General features: G+C 41.9%; 1 protein-coding gene across 10 annotated transcripts in view; it reads left to right on the top strand.

The window, feature by feature from the left end:
* usp25 (ubiquitin specific peptidase 25) overlaps positions 1–24,727 on the top strand; it is a 51,199-nt gene that overhangs the window by 7,597 nt on the left and 18,875 nt on the right. For 7 of the 10 annotated variants that reach the window (XM_031310840.2, XM_031310839.2, XM_036008834.1 and 4 more), the window contains exons 2-16: positions 1,595–1,672; positions 2,318–2,462; positions 3,321–3,444; positions 4,822–4,984; positions 7,451–7,537; positions 9,206–9,346; positions 12,070–12,146; positions 16,970–17,043; positions 19,575–19,726; positions 20,804–20,931; positions 21,055–21,150; positions 21,334–21,498; positions 23,702–23,940; positions 24,192–24,262; positions 24,365–24,593. In XM_031310840.2, the coding sequence (XP_031166700.1) occupies positions 1,595–1,672; positions 2,318–2,462; positions 3,321–3,444; positions 4,822–4,984; positions 7,451–7,537; positions 9,206–9,346; positions 12,070–12,146; positions 16,970–17,043; positions 19,575–19,726; positions 20,804–20,931; positions 21,055–21,150; positions 21,334–21,498; positions 23,702–23,940; positions 24,192–24,262; positions 24,365–24,593 (1,969 nt within the window). The remainder of the gene's footprint in view (positions 1–1,594; positions 1,673–2,317; positions 2,463–3,320; positions 3,445–4,821; positions 4,985–7,450; positions 7,538–9,205; positions 9,347–12,069; positions 12,147–16,969; positions 17,044–19,574; positions 19,727–20,803; positions 20,932–21,054; positions 21,151–21,333; positions 21,499–23,701; positions 23,941–24,191; positions 24,263–24,364; positions 24,594–24,727) is intronic. The other 3 variants (XM_031310841.2, XM_031310835.2, XM_031310833.2) reach the window with 1 other exon arrangement.

The raw sequence follows: 24,727 nt of genomic DNA, 5'->3' as shown, positions 1-24,727 counted from the left end.
TATGCCTTTTCGTAATCATGGTGAAAAGACATATATTAGAAGATCAATTCCAGGATTTTATTAATCCATATCAAATCACTCAAACAAAGATCGATTTTAATCGGGGAATCGATTATTATCCCCCAGCCCTAATGATGAAGTAATCTCCAGTATATATTTGATATTGTAGCACTGCACATAACAATTTGAGACTCATTTATTTCCAAGGCACACAACAATCTAAAAATACTTGCAGTACACAATGTTTTGAGTGCATGCGTGACTGACGGCTCTGTATTTCTTTCATTTATTTAACCTTGCCGTGCCAGGGGAAAGGCTTACACAATCCTCATTTGTGATCAACAGTTTTTCCTCCCTAAAAACAAAGTCCTCCCCAATTAGATTTTTGCCTTCCTGAAACTGAATACAGTTTACTCTCTAGTGTGCTTGGTGTAATTATGCACATGGGGTTGTGGATTACTGTCTTTACATCTAAACTATAAAAAATGATATATGAGCTCTTGACATTCAAGAGCACAGCACAAAACATGTCGGCTGAAAGCTTGCGTTATTTGTATGGTGGTGCTGCTTTATAACATGTCCCTTTCCCACGCATGGCTGGTTTCCATTGCCTTTTGTGTAGTAGCTGTAGCAAGTCCATTAAAAGTGTAAGAAAAAATGTTTGTGACAAAGATGGTGTACTATGTCACGGACATGCCATGAATGTGTGTTGTGCAATCGATGATGTGTGAAAACAACCTACAGTAAACCAAAGAAGACCCCTTTGAACTGACACTACTGGCTGCTGCAGCTGTGATGTTACAGTCTGTTCCTCTCTTTTAAGACTTAAGACTTCTGCCTTGCACGCTGACACTAAGTGCATTCCCCCATTATTTATAGTGCATTTATTCAAGGATTGCATTGCAGGTTAAAGCAACACTCCTACAGGTTGGAAGCGGAATTGTCTCATTATGTGTCATTCAAACTACAGATCGGCAACCGATCTGGCAAACTTTGATAGTGCGGTTATAGCCGGTAGAGAGCCGCAAAGCGAATGCAGAAGTGCCGTTCACCCTGTCACGAGTTGATGAACCACTGAAACGATTTTGGAAACATTATTTTAAGTTAAAAAAAGTTCTCTAGTGTTGCTTTAAGCGTGTGTGGTAAGCCATGCAGTCCAGTTTGACATCAGTATGTCATTAGGCTTCTGTGAACTCATTAATAGGGAAGAGAATTGACAGGTCCAGTTACTAATACTAATAATAACTGCACTGTGCATAGCATGAGTACAAAGCCTGTGATGCATGTCACTATGCAAACTCTCACCAGTTTTAAATATTCTAAATAATTACAAATAAATTCTTAGATTAAAAAAAGATAGATAATTATAATAAGCCTTCTCCTGTAGCCTTGGATAGAGATATGGATCTTAGGCCACCTTTTTTTTTTTTTCGTTCACCTGGCCGTCACTATAGACCGTGTAATAGCTCCATTATTGATTTAGTTGAAATGTTGGCTTCACTCTTACAGTTGTGGTTCCTTGGCGTTGTCATCTCTCCACGATGCCCTGCTCTAAACTGCCTTGTATCCTCCTCTCTTCTTTTCCCTTCAATAGCACCAGCAGACGCTACTAAACCAGCTGAGGGAGGTCACGGGCACCACAGATGTTCAGCTGCTTCAGCAGGCCCTGCAGGTACACTGTGAAACACACGCATTACAAACACACACACACACACACACACACACACACACACACACACACACACAAACACACGTTCAGATATTAGTTAATGCAGAAACAGTTTCTCGGTTTACAAGCTGTCTTCACATACTCATCCAAACGCTACCACACTGCAAAAACAGCCACTCCGCTCTCCCAGAAGCATCACCACATATTCCTTTTAAGACCCATTTCATGTCAAAGACAAGTGAGATGCTTTCCTACCTCAAACCCACATTTGACCCGTTCATATGAAACTGCTGGTCCATGTTAATCTCTGGGCGTCACAGAGAGTGTATAAGTAGTACACAAGTCACTACTAAACCATACACTTAACGGTTTTACATTAGATAAGCACACACTTTGGCAATCTTGCCGTCTTCCTTTTTTGTTGTTGTACTTCTTCTAGTTCAGTTGTATTCCTCAGCTATTGTTAGCATGCGTTATCCTAAACAGCAGCCATGTTTTTCAGGTCTCACCAAGAAACCTAAGGTTGAAAAATATATGAAAGCTTGAGCTGAAACAGGGTTCAAGTTTCTAGTCAAGTGTTCCTTCAAATTATTTCCCCGTGTTTATACTGAGCTGACATGAGGCTCAACACACACATTGTTGCTGCAGGTGAGCAATGGAGACTTGGCCGAGGCTGTGGCGTTTCTGACGGAGAAGAACGCCAAGGTTCCTCAGCAAGATGAGACGACCTACTACCAGACGTCCCAGGTGGCCAGCGACAAATACATCAGCGTGGGAAGCCAGGCAGACACAAGTGAGCAGCTTACTTCAACTTTTGGCGAGGAAGTTTAAGAGAACTCACAGGGATGATTAGAAGAAAAAAACTGTTCAGCTCAGTTTACAGTTTCATAATGTGTGTATAAGATTTCTGTCTTTAAATTCTAGTTAACAATCAGCCATGTTTTAGCTTTGTCGATATGGATTATCGTATATACTGTGATAGCACAAATCACCATACATAATAAACAGTAGTTCCCTATAGGGCTGAACGATTTGGGGGAAAAAATCTAATTGCGATTTTTCTGCCAGATATTGCGATTACAATTCGATTTGCGATTTTGTTTCCTAAAAGTTTAGATAAAGTTCAATATTCACTGTGTAACAGATCAAACATGTCATGGAGCATTCTAACATGAGACACCACCAAACACAGAACATTTATCACAAAAGCTAAAGTTATAATAAAAAATGATTCCTGTAAACTGAAATGTCTGCTCTGCCTCAGTTCAACAGCAGCATCTACATATGGCCCCTTCTACCATCATGTTACATAGTCATAAAAAGAAATGAAACATCCACTGAAGATAGGACATTTCTGTAAACAATCTGTGATATGTTACATTATTCCAGCTATTATAATCTTATGGAAAAACAGTAAATATAATAATGAAAAGAGGAATAAAACATGTTGAACCAAATGTTACACCAAACATTCAGCTAAATATTGACATTGGATTAAACGCGGTCTTCACGATTAGCTAATCGCATTCTTTCAAATCTCGATTGAAATCTTGGTTTTCAATACTTCCCTAAGCTGTCTGAGTATAAACCAAGGTAAAATGGGTGTTCATGCAAATCAAATTACAGCTTGTGTGTGTTTTCTTTAATGCAGATGTGATTGACCTGACCGGGGATGATAAAGATGACCTGCAGAGGGCTATCGCCCTCAGCCTGGAGGAGTCCAACCGGGCGTTCAGGGAGACAGGCATCACTGATGAGGAGCAGGCCATTAGCCGGTGGGCTCAGCAGCACTACTCACTAATAAGAAATGTGCCTCAAAATTTTGGACTCAACATCTGACTACATAGGAAGAAAAAAAACAACATAAAGCAAGCACCAATCTTTGGAAGAAAAATAAGAACACAAGACCCCTATTGTAATCAGGGATGTCCCTAGCCGATTCTAAGCATCGGTATCAGGGCCGATCCAGGCATATTTTAACGGATCGTATTGGGTATCAAAATCTGATCCTTTCCTTCCTGAACTCTACTGTGTTTTGTCCACCTCGACCTGCTAGCGTTGCAGCGCTGCTCTCCTTAGTGACAGCCGGGCTCAACTCGTCCCACACGCGAGTACAAATTTGAGTGTATGAATGTAAAAAATGATTTGTTTGCACCAGTGATTGACTGTTGACCTGTTAAAATGACAAACGTCGCCAGTGGCAGATCATATCAGCTGTCACTAATTAACATTAATTCTGTTAGTAACTTGATGGCAGGCCAACATTTGGCTGTTGTCGGGTTTACATGCTCTCTGGGGCCCGTATCTGTACTCAAGATTGTTTATGAGGTAAGGGAAGCATCACTCTGTAACACCATGTACAACTGCAAGTGGACAGAGTCCCAACATCACATGATAGTTACATAGTAACAACAAATCATCTCTGTCTTAGAGATAAGTAAACTGTGTTAAAAGAAATACAGTTTTGTTATTTGGGTGTTGGATATTTTGAACATTTCCAGACTAGGTTTGAGGTTTAATGTGGAACAATGGAATGGAATTAGTATTTAAAGTCACCACTTAAACATCGTATTTTTCCTTTCATTCACCGTCCAAGGCATTGCTAATGGTCACCTACCTTGTTATTCATGTAATTCGTTTGTTATTTCCTCATAAACGGAGAATAAAAGCCTTATGAGTATTACATTTTAAATCACAACCCTTAATATAAAGTACACTATGACCTGACTGAAGTACAATGCTAAGGAGCCACAATCAGGCAGTTCAATTAAACCCCATTCGGACTAGGGAGCATCGTGACAGGGCTTTGACTTTTTTTTTTTTTTACACAAGATAAAGAATGAGAGGGAAGAAGTTTGAAAATAGCACTTTTTAGGAGATACAGTGCGGGATAAACTGCAACAGGGGTGCCAGTAAGTGACGGCACCCCCTACTGTGAAACCACCTTTAAAAAATCATAAGAAATTGAATTGTACATAAAGCAGGTAATTCCGCTACCACTAGTGGGTTGAGCTGGACCTTTCAAATGTATTGGTGGAAAGCTCTGACAATGCTGAGATCATTTGGTAGAAAAAAATTGCCTTTTAATTGAAATTGTTAGTGTTTTGGCTTCCTCTCTTTCTTACGTTTTTTTCTCCCCCTTTGTCTAATAGAGTTTTGGAGGCCAGCATAGCAGAGAACAAGGCAAGTCTGAAGCGGACCCACACAGAAGTATGGAGCGATTCACCCAACCCGTATGACAGGAAGAGGATAGACACCTGCCCTGTGGGGCTGAAAAATGTTGGCAATACCTGCTGGTTCAGTGCTGTCATACAGGTGGGCACACACACGTACTCACTGATGGTCCAAGACCAGGTTGTTTGAGATTGTTTTTGCCATTTCTTCTAGTACTTTGCTTACACCTAGCTTCTTTGTCAATAGGAAACTTATCAGTGTTTCTCACAGATTAGAAGGCAATTTGGGGAGAAAATCAGTCGGTCAGTCGCTCGCCCCGTGCCAGACCGGGGGTATTTTCATACAATCAAGTATCAAAAACTGAGGAGCACACGCTGTTGGATGCTGTCCTCCTCTCCTACTCTTTCTTCAATGCCTAACCAATCTATCTCTTTCTGCTTGAGCAGCACTGGTTGAAGCCTGAAAATATTGTAAACAAATTAACAACATAACTAATTACACTGGTCGGACTGTTCAGCTCTGTTTCAGACCGATAACTCCGGTTCAGGCTAGTCCTCATCCTCAACACGTGCCGTTTTCAGTGTAAGAGTAAAAAAAATGACATAACATTATTTATAATAAGTTTATTTGATTCACAGCTGCTACATATAGTGTTTTGACCTCGACGACCCAACTGCATTTTACCGCAAACTTGCGACTAGTTAACTTACTAAAGCAGGCGCGAGCTCTTGTTTGCTAAGAGTCGGGTCGGGACTCCAACATTAACGCACTGACATTATATTCAGAATATAAAATATTTTTCTAGGACTTTTTAATGTGCGATTGTGTAAAGGTGTTGACGAGATACCAACCTTTCGTGAACTCGTGAATTTCGCCAGCCGACTTCTCCTGTTTCTCCAGTCATGGAGACAGACGCTGTGTGCACGGGGGGGGAGGGGCTGTGTGTGTGTATGTGAGCGAGACGCAAGTGACAGAGAGACGGAGGAGAGCAGGGAAAGGAAATGCAGCTGAACGAATAAGCTGCGTGTTTTAAATAGCGTTAAAAATTTTGCAGCATTAGCAGGTGTTTATAGTGCAGCGCCGCTAATTAGTCTATGTGTGGGAAACGCTGCTTATAAAGGCACTTTGAATTTCTTGGTGTGTTCCTATTTGGTTGCATGTAATTGTAAAGATGCAGGAATCAATGCGTTCATCTGCTGCAGTTTTCCTAAATAGTAATGGATAAGAGAGTAATCTAAATGTTTATGTGCTGGAAAAAATGCTGGAACATTTTAGCCCAGCTGTCACAAAGACTTAATTTCTTGTATGCTGGTGATGTCAGTGGTAGACTGTGACCTGATCTGAAATATGCCAGATGAACACTGGATACACCATCACATGGTGCCTGGCCCCTGTGTGTAATGAGAAGAAGGCACTGCTTGTACTAGTGCAAGCACAGAAGTAAACAACTTTATCTTTTCATAACAAGATATCGAAATCTCGACAACTGTTATGTTCACTTTCACATTCAAAACAGAAATTAAACACCATGACCTGAATTTAAAGCAGTGAGCGTAAGTGGCTCTTGTAACGGCTGTCACCGCTGTGAACGGTTGAACATGCGATTCCCCCAATGTGTGCAGTTTTTGTTACATGTAACATAATCGCACCAAACTGAGTTTAATATTCTGGCAATTAAATGTCATTTTGCTTTAGGTTATGTTAAACCTTCCATAATGCGTTTCCTTACTTTCCTCCATCACCTCAGGTTGTTTTTCAGGACTTGTATCCATGATGCAACAAACTCTGTCAACATATGTTTCCACGTAATGCGTAAAGGGGTCAGGTTTACGTCCTATTTGTGTATAATCTATCTTTTATTTCTGTTTCATGCACTACAGCTGGCAGAAGCATGTGACAGATTGACTTGCATTAGTTGGAATTGCTAGAAGAGAGGTCCTAATGTAATCGCAGAGAGCATAAGCTTTTGATTAAGACATTTGTTTTAATTGGGGAAATGTGGAGACAAAGGGAGAAGCAGTATCTTGCACATATAGCATGCACGTAAAGTAGTGTGAATAATTATACAAAGTTGAAACCTTATAGCGGTTGCTGCAGCATCCTAGCTTTACAGAGTGGAGTGCCACACGTAAGAGCTTTAAGCAGGGTTCATACGTTTTGAAAAAACCTGGAAAAGTTATGTGGAATTTTTTTTTAGTGGGATTCGTAATATGCGATTAATAAATGTATTTCACGTCATCTTAACCTTACCGTTCTATTCGGGGCGCGATATTACGAATCCCACTATGAACCACATAAATTGTCATTCATTTTATTGTTAAACATCTGAGGGTAAACTTTAACACAGATTTCTTTTCTTATTGTATAATGTCGACTGACTTTTTCAGGAATACATAGTCGTGGAAATTTGCCGCAAAATATTGGTTAAAATGCGTATGAACCCTGTTTGAGGTATTATACTGTATGCACGTTGATGAGGCCTCTCTACATTAAGAAAACACTAGGTTGTTCACTGCAGTTAACCGTGATTGTCCCCTGGCATGAAACAATGTATGTCTTTTTCATTGGATGTTACTAACCTGGTCTTTATCCCTCTTCAACCTCAAGTCTCTGTTCAACCTGTTGGAGTTCCAGAGGCTGGTGCTCAACTACTCACCGCCAGCCCGAGTCCACGACCTGCCTCGCAACCAAAAGGTTAGACCCCTATATTTCTTCCCAGGACCTCAACAGAGGTAAATGAAGCCGCAAAAACAAAGTGAGAGTGTGGTGATTTTTAGTTCAGTGTGTGTGCGACCTCACATCGGTTGTGTGTATATCCATCTGTAGCCTCTCACAGCTAGCAGTGCTTTAGCTCAGAGGGCTTGGAGCTGTGAGCCACCATTCAGCAGCTGTGTGAGCGTGCCCTAAGTTCACAGCAGCTTAGTGTTTTGCCCCTGATAGTTGATGTAAACTCACTGCTAGCAAGCTACAATAATCCCTACCCTCTGTGAAATGTTTAATGAAACCCCAGTATTTCTCTTTCAGAACAGAAATGAACATGCAGAGGCTGTGTGTTTCGATTGGTCCTGGAGTTTTTAGTGTCTAGCCACAGTCGCCACCGCATTGGCAGAATAGTTATCGGTAGGGGAAATATGGACAGTCAAAACCATGCCGAGGGCTCACCACAGTGTTAGCAGCCTGTCACTAATCTGGCCTAAGCCTCTGCTGTGGAAGTGTAGTTTGCGGCAGTCATCTCTTCATGTCCGTTCCATTGGTTCTAATCCCTGACCTTTCACTTCAGCAGTATGCAACTGCTAGAGCTTAGAATCTAATCCTTACATCGGCATCCCTGACTCTCTAGCACAGAAAATAAGTTTGTTATAATGCACCGCTAAGTCACGTTACCCCTGTATCTCTCTGTCATAATGTCACTATGGTGATATTGCACAACGTAAAGATGAGAACTACGGAAACACTTTGTTGTTAAAAGTGACATGATTCAGTCCATGACCTTTTCCATGCTCTTCAAATAACTTATTGAGGGTGTTTAATAAAGAGTTGTATCGATACCAGTATCGGAAATGCCTCCGATACTGCCTAAAATGCTGGTATCGGTACAGGCTAGTACGCGAGTCTATGCACCGATCTGATACTACTTAATGAAGTCCCGAAAAAAAAAAGTAGTTTCACCTGGATAAAACAGGCGTTTTCTAACATTAGCTCTTGTACACTCTCCAGTAGCACACCAAACCGGGAATCAATTCTTCTTTACCGCTCTAAAATAGTAGCTCTCACAGCAAGTTGCGCTGTGCTGCCACCACAGAAGACTGCAAAGGCCGCAGCCTCCAAAGGCTGCAGCCCCTGAATTGGGACACAGCAGAGACAGTCAGACATGGTTAGCTAGTGGCGGCCACTGGCAACTACTGTTTTTTAGAGCGCTTGAAGAAGAATTGATTTGTGTTTTGATCTGCTAGCGGAGAGTGTAACCACAGATACTCTTTCTAAACTGTCTTTTGTGTAATGTTACTTAGAGTTTATGTTAGCAAAAATTAAGCAATTTGGCAATATTTTACACAGGAATATACCACCAATTAAACATGTGTACAGTACGCAAGGCTTCAGTTTCGAGGGGTGTTGCCAATTTCAGTTGCTGTTGCACTACTGTTTTATACTGGTGCTGTACTATTTAAAATTTTAAGTCTTTTAAGTTTACTAAATTGTGGCTGCATTTATTCCTAGATTTATTTATGTATGTTCTTTTTCAGTTAATGACTCTGTCAAACTAGATGATAAAAGAACGTGTTATGGCATTCATTCTTTGTATGTATAAGGCTGGTGGTACTATTGTTTTTGTTAATATACTTGTTCATGTTTTACTCTGAGCAGGAACACAGGAACCTGCCCTTCATGCAGGAGCTGCGGAACCTCTTCTCCCTCATGGTGGGCTCCAAGAGGAAATATGTGGATCCGTCACGAGCTGTGGAAATCCTTAAAGACGCCTTCAAGTCCAGTGAGTCGCAGCAGGTAAGCCTCTTTCTGCCATTCCGCCTCTGCATAATAACATTCACTTAGTACAGGCAGTGTTGAATGAAGAGAATGTCATTATTGCAAGCAGGTGACAGGTTATGTTCTTGTTACATAAGTATCTCCTACTGATGAAATCAAAGAGACGGCACACATTTTACACACAGCTTCACTGGTAGATGCTGAGTTCCTCAGGAAAGTACTAAACACATTAAAGTCTTCCACCTGCCCAATACCAACCTCCTTTTTTCGTTTTTTTTTATTTTGGTCTCTAAAGAGGTCCTAACAATTATTAATCAATGTTGTCCCTATAGCATTTAAGACTGTGCTAGAAAAGCCTCCTTTAATAAAAGTAGTCTAGGTCCATCAACACCTACAGAGTACAGACCAATCTCTAATCTTCCAATTTTAAAGGTCCCATGACATGAAAATGTCACTTTATGAGGTTTTTTAACATTAATATGAGTTCCCCCAGCCTGCCTATGGTCCCCCAGTGTCTAGAAATGGTGATAGGTGTAAACCGAGCCCTGGGTATCCTGCTCTGACTTTGAGAAAATGAAAGCTCAGATGGGCCGATCTGGAATCTTCCCTTTATGACGTCATAAGGGGAAAGGTTACCTCCCCTTTCTCTGCTTTGCCCGCCCAGAGAATTTGGCCCACCCATGAGAAGAGAGAGAGACATCATGGCTTGAAAACGAGCGAAGCATGGCAATTGGTCAAGGCCACAAAGCAGCATTAGGGGACCACTAAGGCCTATATAAAAGAGACTTCAGATACAGTATTAGGGGACCACTAAGGTCTATATAAAAGAGACTTCAGATACAGTATTAGGGGACCACTAAGGCCTATATAAAAGAGACTTCAGATACAGTATTAGGGGACCACTAAGGCCTATATAAAAGAGACTTCAGATACAGTATTAGGGGACCACTAAGGTCTATATAAAAGAGACTTCAGATACAGTATTAGGGGACCACTAAGGTCTATATAAAAGAGACTTCAGATACAGTATTAGGGGACCACTAAGGTCTATATAAAAGAGACTTCAGATACAGTATTAGGGGACCACTAAGGTCTATATAAAAGCATCCAAAAAGCAGCATGTCATAGGACCTTTAAGTACATCTTTAGAGAAATTGGTTTTCATGCAGTTAGTTTCCTGAACTCGAACAGTAAATCAGAAATGTAATGAAAATGGGGGGGTGTTTAACGTTGCGTGTCAATCACTGCTCATGCGCACGCATTCATTCTCACTTGTGGGCGGAGGGGCTTAGGAGACCGTTTTGGGCTTTAGCGGAAAGGGGGGAGGGACTGAGAAGTTGTTGATGTTCAAATTTTTTTTGGCTAAGTCCTGGATCTTCACAATCCTACCTACAGCACCTTTAATCACCAGTTCGATTACATATACTAAGGAAACCCATTGGCCATTTCTATTATTCATTTTCTCCAGTCACTCTTATTATCAGCTTGTCACTCATCTGTAAAGCACTGCATTTCACTAACCATTGTAAAAAGGTGCTAAATAAATAGGCTTTGATAAATTTAGTAATAAGTAAATCTCTCCTTATGCTACCACCTTTAGCCAAATGAAGAGTCCAGCCAGTAAGTGCTAATGTTAGCTGCTTGCTAAACCACACAACATTCTTTGAATGCACTTTTTAAAACATGCTGCAGCTTTACAGACAGACCGTTTTGAAAGCCTTTTTTATTATTAAATTATTTACGAAATTAAGTGCTGTTTTTATTTGTTGTTCCATATTGTATGTTGAGTTTTATTTACCAGTTTAATAGTTTTAGTGATTTCTTATTACCATGTCTGTATCGGTTTTGTTTTGTAAGTAAGTTAATTATACTTCCTGAGACTCACGGGTTATATACCGATTACAAATAGGGTAAAGTATAGAAGCGCAGTTCCTTTTTTACATATATTTACCACTACTACATGAGTGTTTCAGTCAGTTTGGTAGACATAGTCACACTTAGGAAATGTGAATAATTCCTGTAGAAACATCTACGTGTGTTATTATTCATTGCTCTTTAAGCACTTCTCTGCTGTATGCACATATATTAATACCTTTTACCCCTCTTGTGCCGAGTCCTTTCACACTCGGGCTTGACTGCTCAATTTTATGGTCGTTCTACTGACTCAGCTCTACTGAATCCGAGACTCTTAACCTCTCTTATCTATAACTATTAATCCTCCAACCCACCCCTCTGAACTTTACAAAAAATAATATTGACTAGGAATTAGCTGTTTGTGCATATATCCTATAATGTGACATACACATGTCAAATGTACAAAACCGTTCTGTTCTTCTCCTTACATAAGCATTCACACTAAGCCAGTGTCTCTGCAGATGTTAACCGAGGTCAGCCTACTGCCCTCTGCACTCATCAGTCATGTCACTACTCTGTGTATTAGTCAGATGGGCATTGACCTGAATTAACGGCTAGCATTGATGTCTTTGAGAGATGGCCTCTTGGCATGCACGCTCCTTTTGAAGTTCAGCAATCTGCAAAACTCCTCGGCTAAGACGAGTCATCTCCCACCCAAAGCTCAGTGTTAATCGGCAGATGACAGACATAACGTTGATTTGACTGATTGTACTGTCTTGCTTGCAGGCGCAGTTAAGTCCTATAGTTTGACTCGGTGACATCAGTGTCCCAAAGGCAGTCTGTGTAATTGGTCCCTTTGTATGTATGTGTGTATTTTCTCTCAACAGCAAGATGTGAGCGAGTTCACCCACAAGCTGCTGGACTGGCTGGAGGACGCCTTCCAGATGAAGGCTGAAGAAGACAGGTAACCCCAGCTCTCTCTATCCAGAAGTCAATGTTAAAAGAACGGACATGCAGTAGACAAATGCTTGTTGGTGTTATTGGGCATCACATTTTGTGATTAACAATTTTTATTTTTTAACAACATACAAAACATGACCTTGCAACATGAACCCCCTCCAGACAAAAATCAAGAAAACATGACACAGTAACTACAATATTCAAGAATATTCAACAAAACAAGACAATAAACCAAAAACCAAATAAAAATATGTATAAATGACAACACCATGAGCCCATCATACACATCTCTCCACAGCACAAAGTTTCTTAGGAGCCCTCCAGAAAGTTCAGGTACTTTCCCGATTTTCTAGTATAGACATCCAATCTGGCAAACGGTTTATATCACATTTCTTCAAACTAGAGATGCACCGATTGACCGGCTGGTTACCGGAATTGGCCCATTTTCACGTGATCGGCCACGACCGGCCACCGGCCGGTCAGTCTGACATATGGCGATTTTATGCCGGTCAAATGCTGTAAATAAATAACATTGTAAAGGCTAGGCCTGAAACGATTCCTCGAGTAACTCGAATAATTCAATTACTAAAAATCCTCGATGCAAAATGATTTGCCTCAAAGCTTTGTTTAATCAATGTTCCCAACGTTGTATCGCTCACCGTGTTTCCGCACGGATGATGATTACTGTCGCACACCGGGCTGACGCTGCTAGCGACACATGCCATGAAGACTGAATGCGCACATTACAAAATGAAGAAAGAGAGCGTAAATAGTGAGGGGCTAAGAGAAGAGACAGGCTGGAGAAAACGACAGTGTCCAAAGTTTGGAATCAGTTCAAACGTAATTAAAACGAAAACTTTGTACAGTGTGTCTACTGCAAAATTGAACTAGCTTACCACAATAATAGCATGACGTCAATGCTTCAGCATCTCAAGAGAAGACATTGAGTCTAACTTAATCATCCATTCCACGAAGCGGACCCGACAAAAGTAAATCACATTTACTTTTAATCACATTTAGTCGTATGGACGATGAAACTCACCAAACATAACTACCAAAAACAAAGACAAGAAAATACGTCGTGGTGACTACAATCTGATCTAAAGAGCCGACTTGTTGACTATCCCTTCGGAAAAACAGCTGATTGTTGCGCACCATTTACTCTCTCTCTCTTCACGGAGAAACAGCTGATCAACGTTCTACTAGCATTAGTGTAACAGAGCTGTGTGACATTGTAATCAAATCTATAAATGAAAATAGGTTGAGTATAACTAATATTTACATAGGGGCGTATATACAGATCAGTCTCAGGTTGAAACTTGTAGTTCTGAAAGTTAAGTTGCACAATTTAAGGTAATGTTTATTTATGTTTAATGCATGCCTTAGTTTGAGGTTATCGCATTTGAGAAAATGTTTTCTTTAAAAACAATGTAATATGGCACTTAAATGCACTGTGTTTAGTTTTTTGAGAGATGATATTGTAAGAAATGTAGGCAATAAAAATGTTGCTTTTTCCGAAAATTAAACCAAACTATTGTATATTATTGCTTTCAATAAAGCAAAAGTATTTCTTATCCGATTACTCGATTAATCGATGGAATAATCGGTAGAATGCTCGATTACTAAAATAATCGATAGCTGCAGCCCTAGTAAAGGCTACCATACACAATGCATGGGGATTATATATAGGCCAGCAAATAATAACAATAAATCCACTATTAATCACGTTATCTTAATGCAGTGTAACTACGGTAGCATGTAAATAATGCACATAAAATACAAACGTGAGCAAGGGCGTATAACAATCGCCATTATATGGAATCAACAGCCACGTGCAACCTAGCTAGCAGGTGAAGAACACAAACAACGAAATCACCAGCTAACAATGAACTGACAACATAAGTTATACGACTTACAGTTCTCAAGGACGCACACACGCCATCTCCAATGGCTAGTTATCCTCCGGACAAGTCTCTTTTTCCTTTCTCTCCCTTTTCCGACAGGTGGCGCGCGTGCCCGCTCACGGTGTGAAGCGCGTGTCCACGCTATCCTCCGACATGCACTTTAACAATCACTGCTTATAGACGGCCTTTTGTACAAATGCACTCGGGCGCTGCATGATTAACATCGTACAACATCAGCATCACACGCGCACACGGAACGCATATGTAGGAAACCTCGTGAATATTGGATGTGAAAAGAAGGAAATGGTTCTTCCGTAACATTGCACTTTAGATGTGTGTGCATTTCCCACATGGGGAGTAATTTATATAGCAGGGGTGTGATTTTTTTTTTTTTGGGGGGGGGGGGGGGGTCGCAAGGCACAGGTCGGGGGTATTGGTAAACATACTCTGACTCGTGTCTTCATATCACTCCGCAAGTGGTCCATTAATTTGTCACGATGTAACTTCATTCAAAGCAGAGCTCCACCAAAGAGCCTGCAATCGTTGCGGAAGGTTATCTGAATAAGAATTTTGGACGTGTGGGGGCGAACTATCTTCTTAGCTGAAGCCGACAACGGGACAATATTGTTGCATGTTGGCAATGCAAGCTGAAGCGATGTAGCAGATGACGTTGAGAAGTTGCAGTGAGGAATATTTTAGGAGCACCATTTTCGGCAGTGCAGAAAGGTAGTGGCCCACACTAACTTAGTGTTGAGCCGGGAAACATGGCTAAAAGAGCTCTACAGCGAAAAGATGTGCTGGGCGAGCCGTCAGTCGGTCGAAGCTAACAGAAGCTAGCTGGCGTAAGCTGACAGTAGAAAGGTGTTGAGAATGACCAACACCTAATCTTAAACTTAGTATACTTAATTTGCTACGACCCGATCAGAGGTTACTTAAATTGAGACGTTCAGTCAAAATCAATCATGTCACCTTCAAACGGGATCTCTGTTTGCAGGGTTCAGGCTGGACCCTCCCGGTGATCATGCTGCTCTGGGGGACCGGCTGTACAGTGAGAAGCCGCTGCTGACCGGCGCAGAGCTCTGCCAGAACTCCGACTGCTGTCTGTCCGCGCGGCCGTCTGACGGCATCAGTATTAAATTGAGACAGTTTTATTAGTGGTTAAAAACGTCTCGCGTTAAATAGTAGTCTAATTCGGTACAGTTGGTTTTAACGCCTGATGCAAAGTGTAGGCCTATAGGAGTACACATGAAAACCCTGAACAAGCAGCGTCGCTCTGCTCTGTCTCTGCTGTGCCCCATTCACGTAGTAGTTTTACACTATGTAGATTAAACTCTGCAATTAATCCGCGGTTCACATGTATGTATGAACTGTGGTGGTCCGTTACACTCAAGGCTATATTCAACATCACTGATTAAGTAGCCTAAGTCAATCCAACAAACAACTGGACTTTAGGGTCAAGTGTTGTTGTATCCGGCCCATGTCCTGGATGTGAAAGCCTCCTTACTGGACTACTGAATATAATAATATTCCATTATATTTTGTATTTTGAATTGTTACCTGCCACCAGAATTTTGTGATTTCCTTGCAATAAATATTGACATTTTTACCATAAATTGGTGCCTAAAAATGTATCAGAATGCAGGAATTGAAGTCATTTACCCTCAGAATTTCCTGGGGGAGGACACCCATACCCCCTCCCCCCCCTGCTTTGTGTGTTCCCGCAAAGACAAATTCTGAGCAAGGAAAAACCCTGAAGTATAATCACAGACAGCCATAAAAAACATTTAAATTGCAGAGTTAGAGTTATAACTTAATATGTACAGTATCAACAGAGAAACACGGACAATTGAACAGACAGTGACAACATACATACTACATACCTACATACTGTAGAGAATGACAGTAACAGCATACAAACGGCATAAATAAAAATTTGTTATAAATGTGTGCTCTTTAAAAAGTAGAAAGCATTGTTTGCCAGTTACATTAAATGTTTAAAAATCCGTAAATGTCCGTGGGTGGGGCTGCATGGGCGTGGTAATGTGGGCTGGTGTGGGTGTGGGTGTGGGTGTGTTTTGGTGTGGGTGTGGTAGTAAGGAGAGAGAATAGGAGAAGGAAGTTTGTGTGAGGTGGACCTGGTCACCACAGACCCAAATCTTCTCAGCTGTTGCTACTGTCATATGCTGCACTGTCTCTTCATGTGGCACTATTATTTATATTATAACAAGGTAATGCAATGTGTGATCAAGTGATGACTGATTAACAGTAATGTAAATGCTAAATGCCCTAATACCTACATATCATGTAAGACTCAATTTCTCCATTTCTTTGCACAAAACTCTCCAGAAAGTGCCATTTAATGGTTTATTTTAAAAAAAAAATGAGGGGGGGAGGGGGCTGTCGCAGCGTCATGGGTGCGCCGTATATTTTCCTGCTTTTTTGTCCTTTGCCAATCACACCTATGATATAGTTCTATTTTATAGCGATCGATTATCTGTTCAAAAAATGTTCTATGCAAAATGTAAAATGTTCTTTTAAAGAAAAGATAGAAAATAAATATTTGTGTGTGCTGTAAAGTGGTTAGAAAAATGAAATCGGAATCGGCTAAAATCCGTATCGGCTGGTCAAACTCAATGAAAAATCGGAATCGGCCTAGAAAATTGTAATCGGTGCATCTCTACTTTAAACGCCACCACCCTAGCCATTTTATAAATTTTATGACGGCACCCCTTCATTCTTCCATCCTCTTAAAATAATCTGTCTGGCTATCATTAAACTAGTCTGGACCCAGCTTCTTATGTGCTTATCCATCCCGCTTAGGATTGAGGGGCACCACATTCTGAAGCAGAGAATCAAATGTACATTGTACAAATGAGCGGAATGGAATTCCTTTAAACAACGTGTTTGTTTGTTTTGCTTTCAGGGAGGGTGAGAAGCCAAAGAACCCCATGGTGGAGCTTTTCTATGGCCGCTTCCTTGCAGTGGGTGTCCTGGAAGGTGAGATGAGGTGTTAAAGCTACAGTATACCACTTGTTTATATTAAAGGTGCTGTAGGTAGGATTGTGAAGATCCAGGACTTAGCCACAGAACTCAACAACTTCTCAGTTCGCAGGCCCCCCCCCCCCCCTTTCTGCTAGAGGCCAAATGGTCTCAAAAGCCCCTCCCCCCACAAGGTAAAATGAATGTGTCTGCATGAGCAGTGATTGACATGCAGTTAGACACCCCCCCTGGCCCTGATTGGTGCATCTGAACAGGAAGCGGTGGATTTTTACAAATCGCACTACAGGCTGTAGGTGGTACCAGAGGAGCTGGATTTTTTTTTTTAAATGAACTTCTTTATGTAGTTCTACTGGAACATAGGGTCAGTTTCAGCAAATATGACATTACATTCAAGCTTTAAATTTGAACCAATAAAGAGAGAAAGTGAGGGGTAGCTAGAGAACCCTTGAGAGTTAAAGCGTCAGCATGGTCTGATTGCAGCAGCCAGAAAGCAAGCCAGCCCTTGCCCCTAGTAACGAAAGATGACCTTGTCTTAATGAGATGTGGTCCATGTAAAAGAGGAGAGCGGCTGCATTGATCGCGGAAGACCTTGATGGCTGATTGACATTGCGCTTATTATGCATGACAACACTGGCCCAGAGCCACCAAAAGCTGGGCCAGTGGACTATGCTGCTCACAAGATGACCTTAATGCCTCATCTACATGTCCGCCAGCAACAGTCAGTCATCGATGCGGGGAGGTCTGTGCAGCTGTTTAATGATGAGTGAGTGACTGCTGAACAAGTGCAAATCAGCTCGGATGCAAACGAGTGTGAAACGGCTCATGTTATTGCTTTTTCTTTTCACCCTTTTTGCCTTTCCAACTCTTCTGGCACACATTGAACCCAATGTATGTGATATGATGTATGTGATGCACTCTCCCTTTCTCTCTCACATGGTGATGACACAGCTGTAAGGGGGAAAAAAAAGAGGGCACACCAGGGCCGGATTGGGATTTTCAGCCCTGGAGTTTCATGCCTTAGACCGGCCCACTTTAGTTCACGACTGACTATATTAAAATAATGTAATTAAAACCTCAGAATATAAGTCTGCAATAGGCGCACTGTTCTCTACAGCCTTGTAATTCATTGTATTTTTGAAAAAGAAATCTTACATCAAGATGCATTTACTAAACAAGTATGAAAAAACACCTCAAAATTAAGAGATTAAAACAAGCTACATTATCTGCCAATGGGGTAAGACAAATAATTGTTTTAGATTTAGCTTGTTTTAAGCAACAACAAAAGAATCACTTAATTTTTAGGTTTTTTTTTTTTTTTTTCCAGAAAACAAGACATAATTTCTTGTGCCATTTCACTTGTCTAGTAAATGTATCTTGAATTAAGAATATTTAGATATTTGAACTGGAAACAAGTAAGATACTAAGTAAGAAAAGCATTTTTTTCAGTGATAATGTTTGCTTATTCACACACTATGGTACAACAGCAGCTTACCTGTGTCTTTCACAGTGAGAGCATTAGTCTCTTCACAACTGGGTCCTGGCTCTGTTTCTGACACTAAATGAAATTTTTTACATTTATTTCTCACCACAAATATCCCCTTTTTACAAAGCTTTCAAATCAAGTCAAGTCAGTTTCATTAATGTATTGCTGAATCATCAGGTATCATTAATTATCTCATTGAGCAGGGCTCTTCATTACTATTAGTTCTTCTGAATGACAATCCTACCTGCCCATTCTGGTGTGTTGGGCTCATGACTGGAGCTTGGTAACGTTACTGGGCCTTGCTCTTCACTGTTAGCAGCAAACCGGACTAGAGGCGGCTGCTGCTGAAGAGCTACAAGAAAAAGTTTGATACATGAACGGTGGTTTGCAGACAACGTTGTTTTGCACGGTCGCTAGCATCTTGCACTGCTCCTAACTACCTTAACGTTAGCTTACTTACCGGCCTCGTCGTCTTCATTTGTGTTTTTTTTTGAGGAAAAATGTGCTCAGCTTAGACCATTTGGCCGCGTCAGTTTCCAAAGCTTTCTTGTTTTTTATTCTGGCCTTTTCAGCGCCGCCTTTGCGCTTCCTGTTATCCATTTTTATCTGACTTTTTTTATTTTGAGCAACTTGCAAGGTGCCGTGTTGGGGGCGGGGCCAGGGAGTCAAAAGATAATCACGTCATCATTAACCTGCAGGCTGCACTCTGCGAGAAAATATTAAATAATAAGAGTGGGACTGCGGTAAAATAATAAATAAAAAGAGTGGGACTGCGGTAAAATAATAAATAAAAAAGTGGGGCTGCTGTGAGTGCAGGCAGCCTATAGGGACAGCATCCATATTTAAACCTAGTGCCATGACAACAACGGCCCTCGCAGCCAAAAAAACAGACCGGCCCACCGGGAATTTTCCGGTGCTCCCGATTAGTCAATCCGGGCCTGGGGCACACGTCTACTTTTAAGGTTAACCCTAACCCTTTTTCAGTTAGGTCAGCAATAATGACTATCAATGCTCATCTGTCTATTGTGCGTTTGTAATTCCACAGGTAAAAAATTTGAAAACACAGAGATGTTTGGGCAGTACCCGCTGCAGGTGAATGGCTTCAAGGATCTCCACGAATGTCTCGAGGCAGCGATGATTGAGGGAGAGATCGAGTCCCTGCACTCAGCAGAGAACTCTGCCAGGTCTGGTCAAGAGGTCAGTATGACAACAGTTAACACTTGCTGGGGAAGTATTAATGGAAATGTAGTAAGTTATAAGAAATAAAATGAATACAGTTTGTTTTCATCCTGAATGAAAAGCAGTAGGTGCATTAACAGTAACTAACGGCCTTAAGTCTTGTGTTGTCTTTTTTCGACGTTTTTGACGCCTTTTTTTTCAACGTTTTTGACGCCTTTTTTTCAGTTTGTTTTTGCTTTTTCCAACATTTTAAATTGTTAAATTTTTCTTCTACACATTTCAGCGCTTATTTCTACGTCCCATATTTTCTGATATAAAACAGAAATTGAAAACGGGTCAATGTGACCCGAAGTCAACACAAGGGTTAAGTTTCATACTGCTTCATACATCCCAAACGTTAAACATTTGGGATTACGTGGTGGATCCTCTCCAAAGGGTTGACCTCCTTGCCCTTATCTTACACCTGTGCTATTCTGGGTGTGACCTCTGGTTAGCTGTAGCCTGGCCTTGGCTGTCCCACAGCAGCTGGGAGCAGCTAATTGCCAGGCCAGTACACAGATGAGTATGGCACTCCAGCCATCCCAAGGGAGGGAGGAAGGGAGGGTCTATATATTTTGACTGGCAGGACTCCCAGTCCACGCCCTGTTGTGCCTTTGTGGCTAATTGTCAGCTTTTGTTGTTCACTTTGACATGTTTTGGTTTCGCGCTACTAGGGAGAGGAGAGGGAGAGAGGAGGAGAGGGAGAGAGGAGGAGGAGGAGAGGGAGAGAAGTAGAAGGAAGGTTCTAAACAGGCACGCAGGCTTGGTGGTGTTGTGTGGCAGTGCTTCACACTACCACCTAGCCGCCTGGTGTGCTGTGCATACTACATTGAATTTCACACACTTTTGCGTCACCATATGCACGCAGATTTCCCCCCCAAACCGCTTGTCTAGACGCGGAATAAAAAGTGAGAACGCAACGCCACTTTTGCGTTTTCTCTTCAGATCGTTTCCGTCTAAACATAGCCTAAATTACCACCAAGCCCTACCAAAATCTATATTCTGACACGATACAGAGAATCCATGTCAAGGTCAACATCCAATTTTTCCTTTCAGCACTGGTTCACAGAACTCCCTCCTGTGTTGACCTTTGAACTGTCAAGATTTGAGTTCAACCAAGCACTGGGACGGCCTGAGAAGATCCACAACAAGCTTGAGTTCCCCTCTATGCTCTACATGGACAGGTAATAGAAATATTAGCGCTGGGCTTTATTGTGGAATCTACAGTATTTGTGTCTGCAGTACATAACAGTTAATCCCAAGCCTGTTTAAGACTGGAGCCTGTGCTGTGGCCTTTGTGTTGTTAGGTACATGGACAGGAACAGGGACATAACCAGGATCAAGAGGGAGGAGATCAGGAGGCTGAAAGAGCATCTGACGCTGCTTCAACAGCGACTGGAGAGGTACTATTTGTCCACCAATAATTTTTGTCCACCACCTGTTTTATTAGCCCAGGTCAACACAGCTTTCTAGACAGCCATGGAGAGTCATTTCTCACTATGCCCTCTATTCTTATTTGTCTCTCCCTTGGCTTCCCTGCGTCTCTTTGACACTCACTCTCTCTACTACTCTCTATTCTCTCTCAGGTATCTGAGTTACGGCTCAGGCCCCAAGAGGTTTCCTCTGGCAGATGTCCTCCAGTATGCAATGGAGTTTGCCTCCAGCAAGCCAGTGTGCACCTCCCCAGTGGAAGACATTGACTCATCAGCTCCTCCCGGTGGCACAACAGGACAACCGCTTCCCCCACCAAGGCAAGTTCCATAACAGATCGTCGTTTGATGTCACTGTTTTCCTCTTTTCCATCATTTCAGGGGCGGGAAAGCAGGTGAAGATGAGGCAGATGAGTAAAGGGAGCAATGGGCCTAATTCAAGAACATTTTCATATTGTTATCCTAAACCCCTCTTACTTTTTTTGTAAGCTCATTATGGGTTTCACGTCAGGCTCAGCAAACCCTCTCATCTGTACAAACTAGTCATGAATTGCTGGTTGAATTGCTGAATCCTACCTGTTCATGAGCAGTTGCGTGTTTGTGTCAACAATACATTCAGGCAGCTGTCAGTGAGAGAATGTTTTACATTCAGGTTTACGTTCTTTGAAAAACTTCTAAAAAGTTTATTTTTGGAAGTTTATTCAAACATTTTTTTATTGGCCAATAGGGAGTTGTGAGTACAGCATTGACATATCCTCTCCTTTTACATTGATATGATGAACTTGTTAGCAAACATTCATTCATTCATTCTGAGTCATGTTTCTGACCCCCCAAGTCCAATATTCTTTTAGCTCTGTTTTTGGTCTTCACCAACCCCTGAGGGAAAACTGTCTCCTTAGCTGCTAAATGCTCCGCTATGATCACCAGCTACTCTCTAACCGTGTCTGTCTACTGTTGGATGCTGAACAGGTAGTGTACAGTGGTTTTCTACAGCTTTTTTTGCGGAAAAGAAGCTACCTGATGCGGCTGAAAACGACACTATGAGAGCGGTGAGAGTGAACCAAAACAGTACATTTACCAGCCAGACAGCTGAACAATGAGCTGAAACTAAACCTCAGGAAGAGCAACTGAGGAAGGAACCCTCTCCCAGGACGGACAGACGGGCAATAGAAGTTGTGTGTACAGAATAAACGCATATAATACCATAACATACCTTTTAGACTACACTGAGGTGCTGTAAGCTGCCTTGATGCTGCGGCGCCGCTGCCCTTAGCTAACCTCACTGGCAATGTCAACACTTCTTGAGGTGGTTTCTGCTTTGACCGCCAAGCCTGAATAGGACTTAGGTTTTCATTGTTGTTGCATTATTTTAAGGTGCAGAAAGGTTGATATTGGAATATTGGAACAGACCCTTTTTATATGTTGTTTTTGTGTGTGATTTCTTTTTTTTTTTTGGTTGCATTTCAGGCCTTTATTTGATAGGACAGCTTAGACATGGAAGGGGAGAGAGAGGGGGAATGACATTCAGCAAAGGGGCGCAGGTCGGAATTGAACCCGCTGCGGCAAGGACTGAGGCTCTGTACACGGGGCGCACGCTCTATAATAGGGCTGAACGATTTTTGAAAATAATCTAATTGCGATTTTTTTCCCAAATATTGCGATTCGATTTTTTTTTTAAGCTTTGTCTTCTGTATTATTCAACAAAGACAAACAATAAATCATTTTATAGTATGAACAACACACAATTACACACTAGACAGTTAAAAAAGTAAAAATATAGTATATATACACACACACACACACACACACACACACACACACACACACACACACACACACACACACACACACACACCAGTGTAATTTTTTACAGTGCACAGAGAGGAGCTGCCTCCAGCCCCTCCCCCTCGTGAAGTTGCGTGCTGCCGTGTGCACTTGTTCAGAGAGGCTATCGTTACGTTAGCTAGTTGCTGGTGTTCTTGCCATGGGATTAACTGTACTAATAAAACCGTTGAAACACCGCGGCCACGCTGCTGTGAAAGCTCCTCGAACGTCATTTATCAGAGTCTGATTGTTACCCCTCTCAGTGGCAGCTCCTCCACTCCATATCTTTATAACAGAGCTAACCGGAGCTAACAGCTAATCAGAGCTAGTTGCCAATCGAGCCTTCAGTTCTGTGTGTCTGTATCCATTAACTGCACGTATGGACTCGAACCAGAATAAAACCCTTCATTTTATTAAAATGGCTGTAAAAGTTTTAAACTACAACTCAGAGTTGTTTGAATGACAGAAATCAGCTCAAGGTACAGTGTAGCGTTAGCGTGCTAGTTGATGCTTTCTCTGCGGAGTGCAGACTGATTTGCTCTCGCGAGTCATGTGACCAAATCGCAGTCTTCGCGTTTTAACATATCGTGATATTTTCGCAAATGCAATTAATCGTTCAGCCCTACTCTATAAGGTGAGCTACCCAGGCGCCCTTAATTCTTATATTTGTATTTGATATACCTTGTCTCTCACCCTGCAGCACAGCCGAACAGGACTCCTTGCCTGCCCTAGAGACCTCGGGCTCCCCCTCAGGTCTCAGCGCAGCTCCCGCTGCAGCCCAGCAGCAGAGAATACCCATTCATAAGCCCTTCACCCAGTCCCGGCTACCTCCCGACCTCCCAATGCACCCGGCCCCGCGCCACATCACTGAAGAAGAGTTGAGGGTGCTCGAGGGCTGCTTGCATCGCTGGAGGAGTGAAGTGGAAAATGACACGCGTGGTAGGTCTACCTGCCTCCTGTTTGCAGCCCTTTATGCTCGTCTGTTTTGTGTAGGACTGGTTACTGTATTCAATACTTTATTGGCACAGACCGCATTGCCTCCTTAGTATCCAAAAATGCCTCGTCATTCAAAAGGCAGCCCTACTGTTGTGCTTCCATCAGCATGAATTCCCTGTACCTTTTGTAATATTGCAGAAGTCGCCTACTAATGGCACTTACTAATAGATTGTATATGATTTTCTTCCCACCAGATCTGCAGGGCAGTATAAACAGAATCCACAGAACCATTGACCTTATGTACTCTGACAAATCTATGATGCAGGTGAGCAGCACTTTTCGGTAGTCGGTCATATTTGCAATACAAGAAGCCGCCAACTGTTCCATTTGTTGATCGGCATTTTCAATACCCTCTGTGTTGTTCCAGGTTCCGTACCGGCTTCACGCAGTGCTTGTCCATGAAGGCCAGGCCAACGCAGGCCACTACTGGGCTTACATCTACGACCCACATCAGCGTTGCTGGATGAAGTACAACGACATCTCCGTCACCAAGTCGTCCTGGGAGGAGCTGGTCAGGGACTCGTTTGGCGGCTACCGCAATGCCAGCGCATACTGCCTCATGTATATCAACGACAAGAAGCCCTTTCTCATAGAAGGTACACACGGACCAAGGTTTAGCCCGTAGTAGGGGTCAAATGTGTTAGAGCTGTCAATCGTCCTCTATAATACCATTTGAATTTCATTTGTTATTTTTTTTAAATATTTGAATAATATTTGAATATTTAATGCT

Source organism: Sander lucioperca, chromosome 13 (genome assembly GCF_008315115.2).
Source record: "Sander lucioperca isolate FBNREF2018 chromosome 13, SLUC_FBN_1.2, whole genome shotgun sequence".
NCBI classification, from domain to species: Eukaryota; Metazoa; Chordata; class Actinopteri; order Perciformes; family Percidae; genus Sander; species Sander lucioperca.
This window is presented reverse-complemented; position numbering and strand designations above follow the sequence as displayed.